The sequence below is a fragment of the Palaemon carinicauda genome, chromosome 5, assembly GCF_036898095.1.
Source record: "Palaemon carinicauda isolate YSFRI2023 chromosome 5, ASM3689809v2, whole genome shotgun sequence".
Lineage (NCBI taxonomy): Eukaryota > Metazoa > Arthropoda > Malacostraca > Decapoda > Palaemonidae > Palaemon > Palaemon carinicauda.
In genome coordinates, this window is record NC_090729.1 from 71,493,797 (window position 1) to 71,509,245 (window position 15,449).

The 15,449-nt window shown below is 37.3% G+C and overlaps 1 protein-coding gene across 1 annotated transcript in view; it reads left to right on the forward strand.

The window, feature by feature from the left end:
* The window catches only part of LOC137641328 (uncharacterized), a 1,100,455-nt gene that overhangs the window by 1,082,671 nt on the left and 2,335 nt on the right, over positions 1–15,449 (forward strand). Inside the window, exons 6-8 of the mRNA XM_068373764.1 lie at positions 7,448–7,609; positions 11,948–12,076; positions 13,093–13,264. Of these exons, the coding sequence (XP_068229865.1) occupies positions 7,448–7,609; positions 11,948–12,076; positions 13,093–13,264 (463 nt within the window). The remainder of the gene's footprint in view (positions 1–7,447; positions 7,610–11,947; positions 12,077–13,092; positions 13,265–15,449) is intronic.

Consider the following 15,449-nt stretch of genomic DNA (forward strand, 5'->3'; position numbering starts at 1 on the left):
CCATGGTCGTCCCTATATTTTGTCAAGATTCTTTACATATAGTACTTCATAGGTATTGCTTGGTGCCCCTAAGGAGAGAGAGAGAGAGAGAGAGAGAGAGAGAGAGAGAGAGAGAGAGAGAGAGAGAGAGAGATAAGTAGATTTTCCCCCATGGTCGTCCCTATATTTTGGCGAGAGAGAGAGAGAGAGAGAGAGAGAGAGAGAGAGAGAGAGAGAGAGAGAGAGAGAGAGAGAGAGAGAGAGAGAGAGAGAGAGAGAGAGAGAAATATGTAAATTGTATGTTATGATCTTCATCTATTTAGCCAATATTCTTTACATACTGTGCAGTACTTCCTAGATATTATCATATAGATACAGTATGTCAATCTGTAATTAGCTTAGTTTTCGTGCTGGTACGTAAATTCTTTAGTAAATTGTTTACTTTTCATTACTGCTATTATTCGTTAACGCCTTTCCTTTTATGACCGCCAAGTCCTGGCTATTTCTGTCTGGAATTTTTTTGTACACCTCGAGTACATTGTTGCCTGTGTGTCTTTCTTTCTCTCTTTCTCTAATGTGGTGTTAAGGAAATTTTTACGACTTGTTTGGCACGTAACCTGGTCATTAGGAATTATAAACTCAGGAGATTAGTTGTAAATTCTTTTCATGAAAGAAAATGTTCCTGACGCCGAGGTTTGGGTAAAATCATTTTTGTAAACTATACGTGATGTCTGGGTAGTAGTTTCAAGTCGTAGTTTAGGAATGTTGATTCTATTTTGCTATTTACAGCTGTTTGGACTTCCTATATTTTGTAAACAGTGTTTTAATAATATTTCATCTTATTATTTTTCGATTAGCCACGCGCATTCGAGAACTCGCGCGCGCACACAGACAAACACGTTATATATATATATATATATATATATATATATATATATATATATATATATATATATATATATATATATATATATATATATATATATACATATATATATATATATATATATATATATATATATATATATATATATATACATATATATATATATATATATATATATATATATATATATATATATATATATATATATATATATATATATATATATATATATACACATTCAAATAAGCCATATATTTTAATACACTAATGTCTATTATCGACCTCGGGATCAGAGTTCCAAGGCGGAACCACTCAAAGACAATAGCTTCTGGCCGACCTGGAATCGAACCATGGTCCAAGAAACTTGTATGACAGTGCTATAGGCACTTAGCTACGAAGAAAGTTTCCTGGACTAAGGTTCGATTCCCGGCCGGTCAGAAGCTAGGGTCTTTGAGTGGTTCCGCCTTGGGACTCTGATCCCGAGGACGATAAGAAAATCCAGACATTAATGTATCAAAATATATGGCTTTATCCATAAAAAACACGTACAAATGTGCAAAATTTATCATTTATATATATATATATATATATATATATATATATATATATATATATATATATATATATATATATATGTATATATGTATATATATATATTAAACTATATTCTTAATCTTGGAAATGAGAGTAAATAATTGCTGCTTATTAACTATTCTACTTAATAATTATCATTGTTATGAAAGTGCACTAATCAGTACTTACCATCGATCCACTCGTTTTGGTAGTCTATTGGAAACATCCTTGCCTGGCAATCTGTCGGACGGGAGTTTGAGCCATGATCAAGCTCGATAGTTTCTAGTAGTGTCTGCAACCTCACCATCTTTGTGAGCTAAGGATGACGGGTTTGGAGGAGCCTCTAGGTCTACCTTTTGAGTCATAAGCAGCCATTTCCTGTCCCTCCTTTATCCTAACTTGGGTAGGTTAACCTTGCTTCTGACATTCAAGGACGACCTTTAAACCTAGAAGAACCGATTCATCGGTGTGATGTATTTACTTTAGCTATCTGAGTCAGTGTTCGATCTTCAGCGATGACGATCCCTTAGTGTCGACCGCTGACGTTCTCGTAACGGCTCTGTTTTTACCAAGTCCCGGATGTGGTTTTTTTTTCTTCGCCAACTTTTGATATCATTCCCCACTAAATTAGGTTCGCGCGCAGATTTCGACAACGTTGCAGTTACTTTTTGATTTATGTTTCCGCGTGTTCCATCTGGGTTTTGATCAGCATTCCTCGTATATTTCGTAGTTTACCTCGACATGAGCGTGGAAGAACTGGGGAAAAGCTGGAGCTTGTTTATTCAGAGATAATATGAGACATCTAAAGGCCTTATAGTATAGGAACTGCATGAAGTGAGCATTTCTAAAGACCTTTTTGTATGGTTAGAAGTTTCCCAAATCCAATTCTGATAGGAAATCATGGACGTGCAAAGATTGTTATTTCTTGATGCTTAAAATCTCCACGCAATGTTAATCGGGTTTTATGGGTTAAAATGATTGATGGATTGATGTTAACTGACAATGTAATATGAGCTGTAGTAATCAGAAAGGAGAGAGAGAGAGAGAGAGAGAGAGAGAGGAGAGAGAGAGAGAGAGAGAGAGAGAGAGAGAGAGAGAGAGAGAGATTGATTCTTTGCACCTGGGCCCCGTAAGTAAGTGTAAGAGGAGGAGGTGGGTGGTGGTGGTATTTCAAGGAGGGCACTACCCTTCGAAGGGTACCTGTGCCCTGGGAGTTGGGGGTTAGGGGCAGGGATGTTTAGAGGGGGGTAGGGTGCAAGAGGTCACCACCCTCACCTCTCTTCAGCCTCCTCAGGGCTTCCCTTCCTCCCCCCCCCCCCCTTCCCTCGTCCTAGTCTACCACAAAACCGGATCGCGTTTCTGTTTCAAATTTGTTTTTTTCTTTGTGGGATCGGGATTCTTAAGGAGGTTCAGGATCCTTCAGACTGGGTCCTAGAAATATTTTTTAGGGGTGCACTTTATTTAGATAGTCAAATTTTCATAGATGATTAAATATGCAGTTTCATTTGGATAGTGAAAACATTTTTTTTTTAGCTGATAGGGAAGATGGGTGAAAGAAGAATAAGGGCAGTTAGATAACTAACAATGGTAGGAATAGTTTAGAACGTTAACTTATATTTTAAGAATGTGCAAAGTTAAGTCGTTGCGATATTTTTCGAATGATTGAAATTGACGGAATAGAGATTAATATAATAAGAATATCTGAAATTAGTTATTTTAGAAATTGACGACATTCCTTATCAAAATATTATGGACCTTATACCACATCGCTATAGGGAATTCGGAATGTACTGAAGTTGTGGCTTTATCTGATAAGGGAATCTTTAATTCAGTATCTCATAACGTGTCTTGGATCATTCCACCTGCCCAAGACATCTTTAGAAACAGATTCCCCCCTCTCTCTCTCTCTCTCTCTCTCTCTCTCTCTCTCTCTCTCTCTCTCTCTCTCTCTCTCTCTCTCTCTCTCTCTCTCTTTTATCATGTATAGCTGGAAGGATCGACCTTGGCGAAGGTCGTGTCGGGGAGGGTGATGATAACCCCTCCCTCCCACTGCTCCCCCCCCCCCCATTCACTCTAACCCAATGTTGCTTTCTTCAATAGACGAAGGAAGAAAACTCGGTGCTGACGTAGATGGATGCTGCTGCCATCTTGTTTTTATTATTTGCTGTTATTGTTGTTAATGCTTTTCATTATCACATGCTCCCATCGTTCAAAAAATATTTAAAGAAACATAACTTTCTTTGTTCTAATTTAACCGTGTCACATTTAGATTTATTTAAAGTCCAAAAGTTTTTGTTATTTTGTATTGTATTTTCAAGCAATGCAGAATAGATAAAAAGGAAATTTACATTAAAAAAAATATAATGCATAAAATGCGAATTATAAGGACATTGATGGAAAATTTTACAAAATTAAAAGATTCTCTGTGCGACTGAAGATGAAAAACTAAATTCATTGATGTGATGGGGATGTTCCCTTCGAAAGAAAACCCCTGCTATTTACGGATTTTGTAAATTCATTTGATCAATAGCAAAAGAAAGAAATATTACCTCTGACATTTCAATTCTTTGCAACAGTAATATCTCTCTCTCTCTCTCTCTCTCTCTCTCTCTCTCTCTCTCTCTCTCCTCTCTCTCTCTCTCTCTCTCTCTCTCAGACAAACATAATTCAACGGAGACAATATTTGCAATATAATTTGTTTGTGATTTCCACGGTACACCAACAGACCAATTCTCTGAGCCGTTTCAAGAGTACAGTTAGGTCTGATTGAGGGAAAGGTTTATGATTGTTATAACGGAGTATTAATTATTACAAAAACCACAGAACGCCCTCATCGGTTCCATAAAATATAATTCTATAATAAAAGAAACAAAAAAGATATTGCATTTTCCCAACAAATGCATTTGACCCGAAGCGTTTTGTAAAAAAAAAAAAAAAAAAAAAAAAATCAACCATCACAAGAGATGATCATAGCAATACAGTGTGTATTGCTGCTGTTTTGTGTGAGCTAAGGGCTATTTTGTTTCTGAATGACATAAGGATGACTAGAGAGAGAGAGAGAGAGAGAGAGAGAGAGAGAGAGAGAGAGAGAGAGAGAGAGGAGAGAGAGAGAGAGTAAAAGGTGACAAAAATCGAGGGCTAAAACAGTTTTAATGAGGAAGATCATTTCTTAGAATTCCTACCCTTCTATACTCATTCCATCCTTACTCAATACCCAGGACCCCATCCAATACACTGGGGCCCTACCCAATACCTTGGAACCTTATCCAATACCCTGGGACCTTACCATATACCATGGGACCCTTTCCAATACCCTAGGACCCTACCCAGTACCTTGGGACCCTATCCAATACCCTGGGACCTTACCATATACCATGGGACCCTTTCCAATACCCTAGGACCCTACCCAGTACCATGGGACCCTATCCAATACCCTGGGACCTTACCATATACCATGGGACCCTTTCCAATACCCTAGGACCCTACCCAGTACCTTGGGACCCTATCCAATACCCTGGGACCTTACCATATACCATGGGACCCTTTCCAATACCCTAGGACCCTACCCAGTACCTTGGGATCCTATCCAATACCCTGGGACCTTACCATATACCATGGGACCCTTTCCAATACTCTAGGACCCTACCCAGTACCTTGGGACCCTATCTAATACCCTGGGACCTTACCATATACCATGGGACCCTTTCCAATACCCTGGGACCCTACCCAGTACCTTGGGACCCTATCCAATACCCTGGGACCTTACCAAATACAGTGGGACCCTATCCAATACACTAGAATACTACCCAGTACCCTTGGACCCTACCCAATACCAGGTAGCCCTTACTTAAGACCCTGGGATTCTACCCAGTACCCTGACCCCTTACCCAGTACCCTGACACCTTACCCAGTACCCTGAGACTCTACCCAATAATCTGGGACCATACCCAATATTCTGGGACCCACCCAGTACCTTGGGACCCTAATCAATACCCTTGTACCTTACCATATATCGTGGGACCCTACCCAATACACTGGAATCCTACCCAGTACCCTGGGACCCTACCCAATACCAAGTAGCCCTTACTTAAGACCCTGGGATCCTACCCAGTACCCTGACACCCTGCCCAGTACCCTGAGACCCTACCCAGTACCCTGAGACCCTACCCAATAATCTGGGACCATACCCAATATTCTGGGACCCACCCAGTACCTTGGGACCCTATTCAATACCCTTGTACCTTACCATATATCGTGGGACCCTACCCAATACACTGGAATCCTACCCAGTACCCTGAGACCCTACCCAATACCAGGTAGCCCTTACTTAAGACCCTGGGATCCTACCCAGTACCCTGGGACCCTATCCAATACCAGGTAACCCTTACCTAAGACCCCGAGTCCCTACCAAGTACCCTGAGACCCTACCGAGTACCCTGAGACCCTATCTAATATTCTGGGACCCTACCTAATATTCTGGGACCCTACCCAGTGTTCTGGGACCCTACCCAGTACCCTGGGACCCTACCCAATATCCTAAGACACTAACCAATACCTTGGCGCCCTAACCAATACCCTGGGACCCTAACTATTACCCTGAGACCCTAACTAATACCCTGGGACCCTAACTAATACCCTGGAACCCTACCCAGTACCCTGAGACCCTACTCAGTACTCTGAAACCCTACTTCGTACCCTTTAGACCCTAACTAATACCCTGGGACCCTAACTAATACACTGGGACCCTACCCAGTACCCTGAGACCCTACTCAGTACCCTGAGACCCTACCCAGTACCCTGAGACCCTACCCAGTACCCTGGGACCCTACTAAGTTCCCGGGTTCTCTATCCATGTCCAAGGAACTCCCCTCTCCCCATCTGGGTGATAATTCCTTTTCCCTCGGAGGGCCAAATGGCCTTTGACAGTCGTCAGAAGGTAATCGGTCAACCTGCCACGTCACTTTCTATATTAAAGTCAATGACATTATTTTATTTGTTTCTGCGGAGGGTGAAGGGTAGGAGGATTACCCCCACCCTTCCCCCGCGCCTCCTTTCCACTATGAAGATTGACTAACAATGCGAAGAGATCTATTGTGTTTAATCATTTAATGCTCTTTTTTCGTCCTTCGTTCCCATGAGGCTTTGGCATCGTTCTCGCCGTCTGTTTTGTGTTTCTCAATTGCATTGACAAACACACGACCGCCGCCATTTGCCTCCTTATATCTGTATTACATATGACGATCTTTTATTATTGTAACAAATTGTTATATAATATTTTTATAACCTAATTATGTGGGGCAACTTTGTAAGACATGATAGATTAATAAAGAACATAATTAAAGGTAACTAAGATGAAATAAGAAAATTTTTTCAAATACTCCAGTGGTTTTTTATCGAATCTCTTCCTTTATGGTAGTAAATTTTAAACGTCATTATTATTTTTCCTTCCATTTTGTGTACAGAATCAAAAACTTGTTACCATGGTGTGGTACTGCTGTATGGAATCGTCTGTACAATATGTCATTGTATAATGTACATCGGAAGTGTCCAAGGTCAGAATAGGATTTTACTGTGTTCTCCCGGCTTTCTTTTTTAGGTTGATGGGACTGTTACTGGTGTCAGTTGCCTAGTGCTATTTCATATTTTTGTGAGGAAAACAGAATAATAGCATTATGACATAAGCATTTATAATTTCATCTTACATATTTGCACATATGTTTACATTTTGTCCGGGCTATATTTATTGATCAGGATTGTGTGATGCCTATGCATTGTAAGAGACGGAATAATTACTTTTTAATAGATAACCTTATTTTATCTTTATTGGAAGTTAAATATGCTGGTTTAATTGCAATCCTTGTTGGATTTACCAGCACGGTTAGGTATTTACTAAAACGATCTGCCACATATTGAAAGCTCCAGTATTATTGATAGGATTTTGTGATGTACAAATAGTACCTCATTGCTTGCTATTTTTTATATTTTTTTTTTCTCTCAATTTCCCTGCAGGAGTTGGCACAGCTGATTGAGGAAGCTAATCAATCTCTGGAGGAGTCCGGGACGCCCTCCCACGAGATCCTCGTGGTTGTCCTTCACAGGGAAATAGTTGGGCACGGGTCCATAGGTATCACTCTAGCCGGAGGAGCGGATTACGAAGCCAAGGAAATCACGGTTAGTACCTAATTATTCTTCTTCTTCTTCTTCTTCTTCTTCTTCTTCTTCTTCTTCTTCTTCTTCTTCTTCTTCTTCTTCTTCTTCTTCTTCTTCTTCTTCTTCTTCTTCTTATTATTATTATTATTATTATTATTATTATTATTATTATTAGTTAAGCTACAACCCTAGTTGGAAAAGTAATATGCTATAAGCCCAAGGGATCCAACAGGGAAAGATGCGCAGTGAGGAGAGAAAATAAAAAAATAAACAAACTACAAGAGAAGTTGAGAAAGAAGAAATTAACTTTGGGGATTGGTGCCTTCAGTACACCTTACGAATTGTGTTATAGTCATTGCTAGAGGGTCTTAACAAATAGATGTACTCACTTTTTAGCCTTCTATTCTACTTTTATTCCCGCCAGTGCTGAATGACCCTTCATGGCCCTAGTGCCTAGCCATGTGACCCAAGTTTATATACCCAACCCCGTGTTTTTAGGGTTGAAATATTCATTCAAAAGTATTTAAATAACATTTTGTTTCATTCAGTACGTGTCAAGAGCCATCTGTATTAATTTTGATGTTTGTTTATATTGGTGACCGCTGTGGTAGCGACAGCAGCGATTCAGCATACGAAGCTTCCTTATGATGAATAATGGGAGAGGGTGGGCTGTGGCACCCTAGCAGTACCAACAAAACTAGGTTGAGTCCCTCGTCAAGCTGAGAGAAATGAAGAGAAGAAGAATCCCCTTTGTTCTTTTTTTTTTGGGGGGGGGGGAGTGTCATGGTAGATAGATAGATAGTTTATATTGAGACCACAATTAATGAAGATGCATAAACAACTTGGTCGTTTTTGGCAGTTTTCACGACTAAAGAGGTGTCCATGTGCAAGTCTTGTTGCTTACCATTTACTTCCAAAAATGCTGTTAATTACTATCGTACTTCAGATTATTAATCTCTTTTGCTTTTAAGTTTTATCCGAGAAAAAAAAAATCTAAAAAATAGTTCCTCGTTAAGACGAACAGTATGGTAATCGAAATATTTTCAGTTAAGCTTAATACTTGTAAAACAACTTGGGAAGGAATATTCAATATATTCTTCTACAATTGATGCCGAGACAAGATTTTCACTTGACTTTAAATTGCAAGCAAGTCATATGATAGATTTTTTTTAAATGTAGACAGCCAGCTCCTCAATAAACAGCCGTATTCATTTAATCGGAAAAAAATGTATAGTGTTTTCAAAGGTTCGTTCTCTCTAACTGACAGATAGACGGGAGAAAGTCTCCCCTAAATTCACAGGAAATTATCAAAAGTAATAGTTTACAGAGAGAGAGAGAGAGAGAGAGAGAGAGAGAGAGAGAGAGAGAGAGATAGAGAGAGAGAGCACGCGTTTAATTGCTTGGCAGCAGTAGCGATGGCATTGAAGTTAAGAAGTTAGATCCCGTCTTCCATTTCTGATAGGGAGATGCAAATTTACAGGAAAACGAAGTCCAACGTCGTGAAAATGATTAAGTGTCTTTTAAAATATAAAGTTAATAAAAGTGCTTTTTATTAAAGAATGCATTGTGAGTGGTGATTGCATATTTTTTACACCGATCTATTGTTTGGTACTTTGAAAATGAAATGCAGTGGAAGTTGTAGATTAAATAATTATTTATTTTAGAAAATATCCAAAACGTTAACACTGATAATTCCATAAATCACACAATCCTCACGAATAAAACTTGGATGCAAATACCATACGAGCCATTGCTAGCATAATTAAATAATCCACGCAATGGAGGATTGTAGAGCTTACATGCATCGTTATTTACAACAAATATTTCTCCCAAGTTTCCGAATTTTTAAAAGTACATTTTTCTAAATAATTTTTCTAAACAATTTTGACTTTCAATCCATCATCATCATCATTTCCTCCTACGCCTATTGACTCTGTTAGATTTCGCCAGTCGTCTCTATATTGAGTTTTTAATTCAATACTTCTCCACTCATCATCTCCCACGTTTCATAGTTCTCAACCATGTAGTCCTGGGTCTTCCAACTCTTCTAGAACCTTGTGGAGCCCAGTTAAATGTTTGGTGAACTAATCTCTCTTGAGAAGTACGAAGAGCATGCCCAAACCATCTCCATCTACCTCTCACCATGATCTCATTAACACACGGCACTCGAGTAATATCTCTTATAGTTTCATTTCTAATTCTGTCTTGCCATTTAGCTCCCAATATTCTTCTGAGGACTCATGTCCGTACAGTAACACAGCTCTCACTAAGCTGACATATACCCTGATTTTTATATGTAATTTCAGGCGATTTGATTTCCAAATTTTACCCAACCTAGCCATTGTCTGATTTGCTTTTTTCAATCTTTCACTAAACTCCAATTTTAATGACCCTGCATTTGAGATCATAGTTCCTAAATACTTAAATGATTCTACCTCATTATTCCTTTCTCCTTCCAATTATATTTCATCTTCCATTGCATATTCCGGTCTTATCATCTCTTGTTTGTCTCCTGATCCCAAGTGTGATATTTCATGCATTCTGGTAAGCAAGCATTGCAAATCCTGTGGGTTTCTGCTAATAAGGACAGCATCATCAGCATACTTTCAATTACCAATGTTAATTGTGTAGAGAAATTTTCATCCATCTTGATGATACTTTTGAGGAAGGCAAAATAAAACCCTTTAAAATTTTCCTAATTGTTATGTTGATCTTTTATTAAATACATGAATGCTTGTTGTTATACAATTGCCTATGTATGGAATGATATCTTTTAGATAAAATAGTGACATATAAAATGACTTGTTAGTTTTATGAACAATATTTAAAATCGACTGATAAACAGTCCCATTAACTGACGACAGCAGGAAGAAATCTCGGTCATCCTTTTGGTCTCCTTGTTGTTTGCTATGAAAGTTGACTTCGCTCCATTCACAGATATAAGAAGGTCCATCTGACCAGTGTTCTTGTGAAAGTGGTGTGATCGAGTAAGCGAGTTTGGGGGGCGGGGGCTAAGGGGACAGGTTATAATAGTCGGTATCATTCAACAGCAGGTGGGCCTGGTTGTTGGCTGCTACGGCCTTACATGGTAAGGTCACTGTCGACCAAGGTCAGGCCTGGTGTACATTCTCCAGCCAGAGTGCCCAGCATTCAGTTCGACGTCTCTACAAATATGTACTCTTATCTCTGAAGATTGTCGTTTCTACTGCTTGGGGGGAAGTAAGATGACCTCATTGCGTGTGGCCAAACGATAATTCAGGCTGCTTTTACCGTCGGAAATCTTTCATTAAAGGCTGAGATTTTATGTATCGTAGCGTACTTTCCATTTCGACAGTGACAAAAATAGCTGATATACGAAAAAGTCCTTTGTTGAACAAACATTAATTCTATATACCAGTTTGAGATAGTTCATGTTCATTGTTTCTTCTGATTGGAAATATAAAAATCCAATTATTGTATTGGGACACCTTGAATTATGCTGTCTTCTCAGTACCGACAAATACAGCATGTAAAAGTACTATAAACTTCTCTCTTTGCAAAAGAAATTAAATCAATGAAATAGAAAATTAGACTCTTTTATACATGGCTAGTACAGTGGTAACGTGTTCGCTTAGCATTCGCATGGCAGCAGATCGATCCCCGCCTGGGACCGTGAGTTAAGCTGTTTACTGGGGAGGCCACTGCTGTGGTTGGGCACCACAGTATAGGTGTGGGCTTGCCGGGCTGACGTTCTGGTGAGCATCTGTTCTGATGATACTGGACTTGAAACCAGAAACCTTTAACCTTTAATGGATTATCAATTCACAACAAAGCATTGTTTTGGATAAAGGTTTCAGTTTCAAGTACTTTGCTTCTATGCAAAAAAGCATATAAAGGTTTCACTTTTAAGTATTTTATTTACTTCTATGCAAAAACCATATAAAGGTTTCCGTTTGAAGTAGTTTACTTCTATGCAAAAAGCATGTAAAGGTTTCAGTTTTAAGTATTTTACTTCTATCCAAAAAGCATATAAAGGTTTCAGTTTTTCGTATTTTACGTATATACAAAAAACATTTTGATGTTTCAGAATTAAGTACTTTACTTTATATGAAAAAAAAAATATAAAGTTTCCAGTGTTAAGTATTTTACGTATGTGCAGCATGTAAAGGTTCCAGTGTTTTACTTATATGCAGCATGTAAAAGCTTCAGTCTTAAATATTTTACTTAAATGCAAAAAAGCATATAAAGGTTTCAGCAATAAGTATTTTAATAAGCAAAAACTAACTTTATTTCGTTAAAGCAACAAAAAATCAACGTAAAGTTGCAGGAATTAGCGACGTAGAGAAATTATTTTTAACCTCTTTCAAATTCTTCCTTCAGGTCCACAAGGTGATTCCTGGCAGTCTCGCCGATCGTGACGGAAGGATCCAACGTGGCGACAGAGTCCTATCAATCAACGGAAAGAATCTGAGGGGCGTCACGCATCGGGAAGCATTGAACATACTCAAGGTAAATGCAAGATTCAAGTAAGCTTCTTAACATAAATTCCTTAAAAGGATTAGATAACATTCGACGAAGGTTGGGGCCTTGCGGGCTTCTTGAATGTTTATTCTTTAGGAGTGTCATTCTTTGAAAGACTTATCGTAATGGAAAATGGTTTAGCAGATAATGGAAGAATGACAAAATACAAGTAAAATTGTTAACATTCCTTAAAAGGATTGAATAACATTCGACAAAGATTGGTGCTTTGTGAACTTATCAATTGCTGATTGCCTTGGAATGCTTATAATAAAATTACTGTGAAATCCCTGCAGAGAGTAGGTTCCTCTGCAGTATAGGAACAGAAAAGCAGCCTTTAAAGCAATTAAGCAAAGTAAATGTCTTTTCTTAAGGACTGACACTGTTACAAGAAGTAAAGTACTGGAAATTGGGCAAAGCAAGTATTGAAAGAAAATTTCTTTTTTTAACATAGATTTTGATACTATATTGCTAAATACGTCATTAAACTTTCTCCATAGTTTTTTTTCTAGTTTGGTACTTAGTGAAATATGAAATTACCTTAAATTTATCAAATTTCGTCATATTTTCAACTTATCTAATTGAATTAATTTTGATTGCCGAAGGTGAAAGCCACTATTTCAAAATAGTGAATAATTTATTAGGGATTTTAATTCAAAGTTAACATCTATATTTAGATATCAACCTGGAATGGATATCATCAGGTTTAGTATATTTTTATGGTGAATCTAAATTTGTACATTCTAAAAAACAACTTTCAACAATAAAATTCTTTTTAATATATGGTAAAAAGCTATTATTTTTCTCTGTAAAGTATAATTTTTCCAGCCGTCCTAAATTTGAAATAAATTCTAGTGAAATAATGTACAGTAATATATTTACTGATACTAACCCTTTCTAATATAAGTTTATTCTTGTGAGGTAGATGAGAAATGAAGTCGCATATGGATGGTTTAAGCTTTAATCAGATCTTACCAGTTGTTCTGACATTATTCTTTATCTTGCAGTCACCCCGTCCTGAAGTTGTACTCGTCCTCTCACGAAGTCGATCTGTAACTCCCCAGGAATCCAGTTTAACAGAAGATGGTAATTTCCATAGACCTCTTATCAATCACGTTACATCCCCAAGACCACCCAAAATACTAGAGTCGCCCATGGATAGCAAGTCACTCTTTTCAGGTGAGTTGAAGAGCTTGCAATTGGTTGTACAATGCAAAGGTCATTATCAGTTCAAGCATGAATTGCATTATGCCGGTGCCTTGTAGAAAAGTCAAATTTAGATCTTATTAATGTGGTAGGGATGTTAACTTTGTTTTTTGTCAAGTTATTTAGAGGCTGGTGCCCCGTAGGTTTAGCAAAGGGTAAATTTCATATATCGTCAGTGGTGTTACCTTATTTTTGTCAAGTTCTGTAAAGTAGACAAGTTCTATTTTATATTTATCTTAGAGGTATTTATTTTGTTTCCGTTATTAAAAAGAACAATCTGTTATTTTTTTCAATGTGTTTTATTAGTAAACAATCTCCATGGAATATCTAATGCAATATGAAATAGATTCTAACATCGCAATGAAATAATCAATAGGCAACAAATCCTAAGAATGTATCATTACTATTTATCTCCTAAGTGTTTGTAAACTATCATCTAATACAAAGGGAGACAAGGGTGGACCCAAATATAAAACTCTTAATTACATTCACTGGAGAGGATGACAATGATGAGGGTTTTTTTCATTATTTATATATATATATATATATATATATATATATATATATACTAAATTCTAGCCTAAATTAATTGTTATTTGCTACTGCAATGAGATTTTAATAGTTGAGAAAGACGAGTGGCACTGTAAGATCGACAAGGATCGGCCTCTGTTGTTCGCAATGAGAGAAAGGTTGAATCTGAATTTGTTCCTCGGACAAAGAAGTGATCACAAAATCCAAATGGTTGTTTCAAATAGTTCTTGATTCTAAAGTGTGGCTGCGTCCGTGAAGGCGGTGCATTTGTATTGTTTTCACTGTGCAGAAAATGGAATTTAAGGTGGTGAGTGATACACTGTCCATTTCTAATAGAATTTTCAGGTAGCTTTGGCTATAAATTTGGGTCCAACATTAGAGCCAGCTCATCTAGGCTGACACAAGTATCAAATATTCATCCGAGATAATTAATAAGGCAATTTCTAGAAGGCACAAGTTTCGGTATCTGCCAATGGTCACCAAATAATCGAAATATTTACGATGAATAAGTCAGAAAATGTATATGCACTGAAATGGATAATGTTACAATATGAAAGGAAACCAAAATTTTGATTATGAAGATCATGGCTATGACTACTTGATGTGCAAACCTAAAGGGTTCTTCCAGTGGGGTACTGCTCCATCTGGTGTGTAGAAGTCTTTGTGAAACTTGAAAGTATCCCTAAAGTGAAGTAAGGATTTCTATAATGGAAATAATGTAAACTTTCTTCCAATTAAACTTTTCTGTAGTGACAAGTTTTTCATAATTTCCATTTCATAGTCTTAACTCAGTGGTCTGATTAATCTCCTTTTAATAATAAAATTGATTTCATAGTGCCATAGCCACACCAGAGTGGTGTAAATTATGCAAAGTGAATTTTTAATCCTTGAGAACTGTGACAGATCCCTGTATGTGTAAGAAGCAATGATAGCTTCATAAAGGTTATGTCTCACAGTCGTTTTGTGAGGAGTGATACTGTTACTAGTAACTTTGGTCATTCCAGTATTGTTTAAACTGAAATCTTAATGTTCCAATGTGTTCAGATAACTGGAATAAGATAAAAAAAAACACTTGTATAATATAGCCGTGAGGTAAGTGTTTGGAAAACAGCACGAGAATATCTAATTAGCTAACTATACGCAGCAGTATAGAATGAAACATACTTTGTATTAAAGTGAAAATCAAAAAAAAAAAATAAAACTTGCTGGTCCATGTTAACAAAACTGGTTTATATTATTATTATTATTATTATTATTATTATTATTATTATTATTATTATTTGCTAAACTAGAACCCTAGTTGGAAAAGCAGGATGCTATAAGCGCAAGGGCTCCAACAGGGAAAAATAGCGCAGTGAGGAAATGAAATAAGGAAGTAAACCATAAGCGAAGTAATGAACAATTAAAATAAACTATTTTAAGAACAGTAACAAAATAATTCTTTCATATATAAATTAAAAACACTTCAAAAACAGAGGAAGATGAATAACATGGAATTGTGTGCCCGAGTGTACCCTCACGCAAGAGAACTTATGGTTTAAGGAGTTCTTGTAGCCCTTTGATAAATTTTAGTACAGTATTCTGAGAAGCACTCGATTCCTTTTGAAAATGTTTTATGCCAAAAGAA